The 6,488-nt window shown below is 42.6% G+C and overlaps 1 protein-coding gene across 1 annotated transcript; it reads left to right on the top strand.

Annotated features, from left to right (window-relative positions):
• Positions 1 to 1,187: 1,187 nt before the first annotated feature.
• Positions 1,188 to 3,144, top strand: CT83 (cancer/testis antigen 83). Its single transcript, XM_036740023.1, has 2 exons — positions 1,188 to 1,280; positions 2,872 to 3,144. The coding sequence occupies exons 1-2, from the start codon at positions 1,188 to 1,190 to the stop codon at positions 3,142 to 3,144; spliced, it is 366 nt and encodes a 121-aa protein (XP_036595918.1).
• Positions 3,145 to 6,488: the final 3,344 nt, after the last annotated feature.

The following is a 6,488-nucleotide window of genomic DNA, read 5'->3' as shown; positions in this document are numbered from 1 at the left end:
CCTTTCTGCTCCTCTTGCCATTTTTCTATTCCCAACCTCCTGACATAGGGCAAGAGTCTCTTCTGCCTTGCCAGGTGATTTCCCTTCTTTGCTGTCATCTGGAAGCCCTTTGTGTGGTGTGGTTTGGTTTGGTTTTGAAGGGACATTACATTCTCTAGGACACCCTGGAGAGTGCTCCAGAAATAAGTAGGTCATAGTCCTGTTGTCCTTTGTCATCAAGTCCAATTTCCCCCTTTTACAGATGAGGAAACTGCCCAGATAGATTGTGATCACATAGCTATAGGTGTCTAAGTCTTTCTGACTCCCAATCCAGCCCACTTCACTAAACACTGGGCCATTTGTTGCTCAACTGTGGTTTTTGGTTTTTTGTTTTTGTTTTTTTAAGTCATGTCCAACTCTTATTTGGGGCAAAGGCTACTGGAGTAATTTGTCATTTCCTTTCCTGGCTCATTTTACAGATAAGGAAACTGCTCAGGGTCACATGGCTAGTAAATGTCTACATTTGACAGATTTGAACTCAGGTCTTCCTGACTCCAGGTGTGACACTGCACTGTGTCACCTAGCTGCCCGACAGGAAGCAGTACTGTTCCCGTTATCTGTGCATTTGGTAACAGTGACTAGTGAAGGAACGGCAAAGCAATTTAGGCTGGGCCTAAAAGGTTGGTTAGGCCACGAGCACAACACTGGACCCTCGCCGGAGGAGGTTGAGTTCAGGCCTGGTAGGCCCGGCTAGGCCTCAGGCCGGGGGGCGTGGCCACACTCAGACACCTACGTAACTCCAGGGCGTCCCAAGAACCCGGCTTTGTGAGCGCATAGAAGGTGACGCAGGACGCAGATGCGGGCGCAAGCGCAGTCCGAGCCAGGGAGAAGGCGGGGGCTCCGGACGTGCGGAGAGGCAGGCAGGCAGCCTGTCCGTTTGTCCACGGCTAGTCGAGAAGCTGGCCCGCGCACTGCCCCCGTGTGCCCTTCCCTTTCTGTTCCTCCTCCTTGCCCTCCCATCACTCTCTCCTTCGGGTCCTCCTTCCCGCTCCCCTCACCCGCCCGCCGACGTCGACCTCGCCAACGCCGCCATCTTCACCTTCGCCGCCACTGTCACCGTCACCGTCGCCATCTTCGCGGGGCCTCGCTCCCACTGTGCACGAGACTGTTGTCGAGCGATCTTGTGGGCCCGTCGCTGGACTGTGGTCATGCTTCTCGGAGCAGCTTACCTGCTGCTCACCGGTGGCATCTTCGTAGGCTTCTGTACCCTGGTGTGGATCGAGGCCCGGAAGCGATTTAAGGTAGCAGACCAAGCCGCAGCGAAGGACGTCGACACAAAGAGAAACAGGCAGAGAGAGGCAGTGAAAGAGAAGGAGAGGAAAAGAAGGAAGAGGAAGAAGCAGCAGCAGCAGCCGCGGCCAAGGAGGAGGGGAGGGAGAACCCACTAGAGAGAGAGTGTTGGTGCCCCTCCCCCCATTCCTCTGCCCTTTCCAGGAACCCCGCCCGACCCTCCTAACCCCCTTGCCCAAAGGAAAGGTAGACAAGTTCTTGTAGCAGTGATCCAACCTAGGAAGATTATCCTCGTTTTTTCTCTCCTTCCCCTCCCCCACCCCTCACTGGGAGACTAAAATAGGCATAGCCACCTAAGCAGGTACGTGGAGGGAGCACCTGAGGCCACTGTTGGTGGCCCTCTCCCACTCCTTATCACTCAAACTTTTTGCCTGTCCTGGTTCTCTTGCTATTCTCCTGCCTTCATCTCTCTCTTTTTTCCTCATTTCCTTTGAGTATGCCTTAAGCTTGCCAGTAGCACCTATTCTCTGTGGGCACTGCCAAGTAGTTCTCCAGGTTGCTGAAGCCAACCCTCAGGAACACTGAGTTGTGTTCTTAGCACCTGGATGCTTGGGGGTTAGGGGGAGGCTCTCGTATGTAAAACAGCCCTTTGTGGCTTGACATTGCCTGCTTCCAGCAGGCTCCAGTAATCAAAGCCTAGAAATTAAAGTAGGTAAAGTAGGTAACCTTGAAAAGGTTTTCTGTGAAGAATGTATTTCTTTTTGAAAATCAAGCCACTTTTCTTAGTTAACAGGCAGGATGGCCTTCCCTTGGAGAAAGTCTTTTTAAATGTGTTTAGTTTTAAGTAAACTAAGTTTTCTTGAAACTTCTTTTTCATTTGGTTCCATTCTACAACGGTGCCCAAAGATAGATTTGAACAATGAGACAGTAAGGAGGAAAACCCTACTAGCAGGCTGGGTTGGTTTTGGATGTCAAGGAGAATAGCGTAATAACTTCATTGGCCTAGTAGATGTTCATTTGCTCCTCACTGCTTCTGATGCCACTCTTTCTTATATAGTATAAAGAGTACTTAAATTAGTGAGATAACATGTTTAAAGCCTAATTCTGCTGCTGGTTAGTTTGAGCATGGCCAAGTAACTGTTAATCAGGGTAGGAGCCTTTGGTTTGTTCTTCAGTGAAATGGGGACAATTTTTGCTTAACTCTCAGGGGTTGTAATTAAACTATGCTGTATAGAAATAAGTTCTTAAATGGAGGCTAGTGCAGGTTTGAACTCAGCATGTACATTATATCCCTAAGGATCAGAACCTGGGAACATTTTATCTTGATCTAGTTGGTAAACCTGATCCTGGCTCTTGAATTCTTCAAGTGCCAAGGCTGGGGAGACATCCTGTGAGTTCCTGAGCCTTGTTCTCTCAGTCTAATTTAGATAAAGAAGCCGTAGCACCTAGCACAGTGCTTTGCACATGGTAGCTGCTTAATAAATATTTACTAAGTGCCTCAGACTCTTTGAGGGAATAATTCCAGACTCTACATCATTTAACTACTGGTCAGAAATTTCAAAACTCCATATACCATAGATGTATAATTTCTTTCCTTTCCAGAAAAAGATCCCTGAAACAACACCAGATGATGATGATGCTACTTCAAAAGACCGTATAGAAAATGGATTATCTGTGCGCAGCCTCTCCAGAGAGATCCTGAATGATTTCCCATACTCACTTGCCATGCAGAAAAAGATTCTGTTAAACCTCAGGATAGTAGAATACAAGCTGGCCGAGCTGGAACAATTTCTAGTTATACAGGGCTTAGGTAAAGGGTACCGGCGGATGCCCAAAAAAGGTCCATGTTGTAGTATTCATGGGAGCCAGCAATAAAAAAATTTAACAAACTCAAAGCTGTTGATTTGCTTGATATCATTGGTATAAATATGAGCCTGCTAGGTGGCTCAGCGGATAGAGGACTGGACCTGGAGTCAGGAGGACCCCATCCTTAGATGCTTACTAGCTGTGTGACCTTGGGCAAGTCATTTAACCTCAACCTGCCTCAGTTTCCTCATCTGTAGAATGGGGAGAATAGCACCTACCTTTCAGAGTTGTTGAAAGGATCAAATGAAATAATATTTGTAATGTGGTATGTAAATGCTACCTATAGTTATTTATTCCTGATGAAAGAATCCTTTGAGCCTCAGGATATACTGACTCAAACCTCAGTGACCATCTGCTGATGCATTTTAACAAATTAATTGATTACTCATTAATAATGGACTCACTGTAGTCAGAAAGAAGGAAGTTTAAGGAGATGATCTATTTGCTGAAAAAGTTATCACAGTTGTGATATCACTTAAATGGTACAAATGTTCCCTATCCTTACCCTCCCTTTACCATACTATGGGGAAGTCCTAATAAGAAACTATTATAGCATGAATAGGAAGGTGTGCCTGAGAAACGTAAGTGCTTTTTTTATCCTTAATAGGATTCCCACATCCCAATACCATTAAAGCACACTGGAATGAATGAGTGGAAGAAAGCCCAGGGAATGCAAAGACAGATGAAACAATCCCTTTGAGGAGTTTACATTCTAGTGGTGGAGAAACATGGGAATGGTGGTCAGGGAAGGGAGTGTTTGTTGGATAGTGAGAAATAATGGTCACTTGTTGAAATGTAACTTAGGTCAAATCCAGTTAACAACAGAAACCTAGTCAAGCTCTTGCTGATGTCTTACTGTTTGCATATTGCAATTCTTCTGTATCAAACAAGGACTGAATCCTTTGGATTTCTTTTAACAGTATTTGATGATAGTACACTTATCATTTTAAGATTTATGAGGTACCTTGGTCATAACCACCTAGCAGCAGGCAGTACAAATATTCCATATTATAGATAAGGAAACAGGATCGGGTTGTGACCTATTCCTGGTCATGAGGTTAATGTCAGCTCACCTTTGAACTTAACTCTCCTGACTTCAAGTCTGATGTTCCAATCACTACATCATGCTGGCTCTGTGATAACAGAACCATATACACTAAAAAAAATCCATGAAATGTTAAGCACAGGTTAAGTCTTTTTGTAAATAGTATTTTAATTTTTCCAATTACTTGTAAGAATAGTTTTCAACATTCGTTTTTATAAGATTTTGAGTTTCAGACTTTTTTCCCTCCTTTCCTTCCCCCTTCCCTCCCCAAGACAGCAAGCAGTCTGATATAGGTTATACATGTGCAATCACAGAAACCGTCCCACCTTAGTCGTGTTGTGAAAGAAGAAACAGAACAAAAGTGAAAAGCCATAAGAAAGTGAAAATAATATGTTTCAGTCTGTATTTGGACTCCATAGTTCTTTCTCTAGATGTGGATAGCATTTTCCATCATGAGTTTCTTGGGATTGTCTTGGATCATTGTATTACTGAGAAGAGCTAAGCCAGTCATGGTTGATCATTACACAGTGTTACTGTGTATAATGTTCTCCTGGTTCTGCTCACTTCACTCAGCACCAATTCATGTAAGTCTCTCCAGGTTTTTTCTGAAATCCACCTGCTCACCATTAATTACAGCACAATAGTATTCCATTACATTCACATACCACAGCTTGTTCAGCTATTCACCAATTGATGGGCATCCCCTCAATTTCCAATTCTTGGCCAGCACAAAAAGAGCTGCTAGAAATATTTTTTGCATATGTGCGTCTTTTCCCTTTTTTGTGATCTCTCTGGGATGGAAACCTGGCAGTGATATTGCTGGATCAAAGGGTATGCACAATTTGATTGCCCTTTGGGTGTAGTTCCAAAATATTCTCCAGAATGGTTGGATCACTTCACAGTTCCACACCAATGCATTAGTGTCCCAATTTTCCCACAACTGCTCTAACATTTATCATTTTTCTTTTCTGTTATATTAGCCAATCTGATAGATATGAGATCATGCTTCAGATTTGTTTTAATTTGCATTTCTCTAATCAATAGTGATTTAGAGCATTTTTTCATATCCCTATAGATAGTTTAATTTCTTCATCTGAAAACTGCCTGTTCATGTCATTTGACCATTTATCAATTGGGGAATGACTTGTATTCTTATACGTTTAACTCAGTTCTCTATATATGTGAAAAATTAGGCCTTTATCAGAGACACTGGTTGTAAAAATTGTTTTCCATCTTTCTTCTTCTAATCTTGATTGTATTGGTTTTGTTTGTGCAAAACCTTTTGAATTTAATGTAATCAGAATCCGTTTTGTTTTTCATAATGTTCTCTATCTCTTGTTTGATCATAAATTCTTCCCTTCTCCATAGATCTGACCAGTATGCTATCCCTTGCTTTCCTAATTTGCTTATAATATCACCCTTTTTGTCTACATCATTTACCCCTTTTGCCTTTATGTTGGCATATGTAAGCACAATTTAATTTTGCCTATTGGCAGTTTCCTGGGAGGAGAGTCCTTTTCACATATGGAGGTAAACCTGGATTCTTGAAGGCTTTGAGGTATGCAAGCTATGACAGGTCTTATCCAAGGTAGAAATATTTCAAATATGGGCTTGGCACAATAGACTCTTCCCTAATGCCCTAGCCAAGTACAGAGAAGCTCATCACTAGAAGACCGCAAAGTCATGAACTTTTGGGCCACAGCAATTAGTGAAATGTAGAAGGACTGGGATCTGAGTTGATGTAAGGAGTACCGATATATGATACAGTATGTCTTCATTATAATAGGAGAGAGTTCAACTGCATACCCACCATTTATTACATCCCTTCCCATACACACTAAATTTCACTGTTAAAACAATTTTCAGTCATCACAGACGTAAATGATGATAATAAGAGGAATTGGAAATCTATTGTATCCCTAGAATTTTTCCTCACAATTTTTTTTACCATGACAACACTTAGAACGATCACCAAGCAAGAACCAACAATTGAAGAGTTGGATAGCATGGGCACTGCCTATTCCTTCCCCAACTGTTTTGTGGAACGCTGGTATTTTAGGATGTGAAGTGTTGACCCATGGAAAAAAAATTGAGGTTATCACTGTGTGTCCCTCTGAAGTATTTAAATATGAATTTTTGTATATATAAAAATATGAGTCAGTTTTCTAGTAGAAAATATTTAATTGCCCCAAACTTTCCCTTATCTTCTTCTATATTCCAGGGGTATGACAAAACACCAGAGCCTTCCCTGAACCAGCATTGATCAATTTTGAAGTGCTTTGTAGGGTGATATATAAATGTGAGTTGT

The sequence above is a fragment of the Trichosurus vulpecula genome, chromosome X, assembly GCF_011100635.1.
Source record: "Trichosurus vulpecula isolate mTriVul1 chromosome X, mTriVul1.pri, whole genome shotgun sequence".
In the NCBI taxonomy this organism is placed as follows: domain Eukaryota; kingdom Metazoa; phylum Chordata; class Mammalia; order Diprotodontia; family Phalangeridae; genus Trichosurus; species Trichosurus vulpecula.
This window is presented reverse-complemented; position numbering and strand designations above follow the sequence as displayed.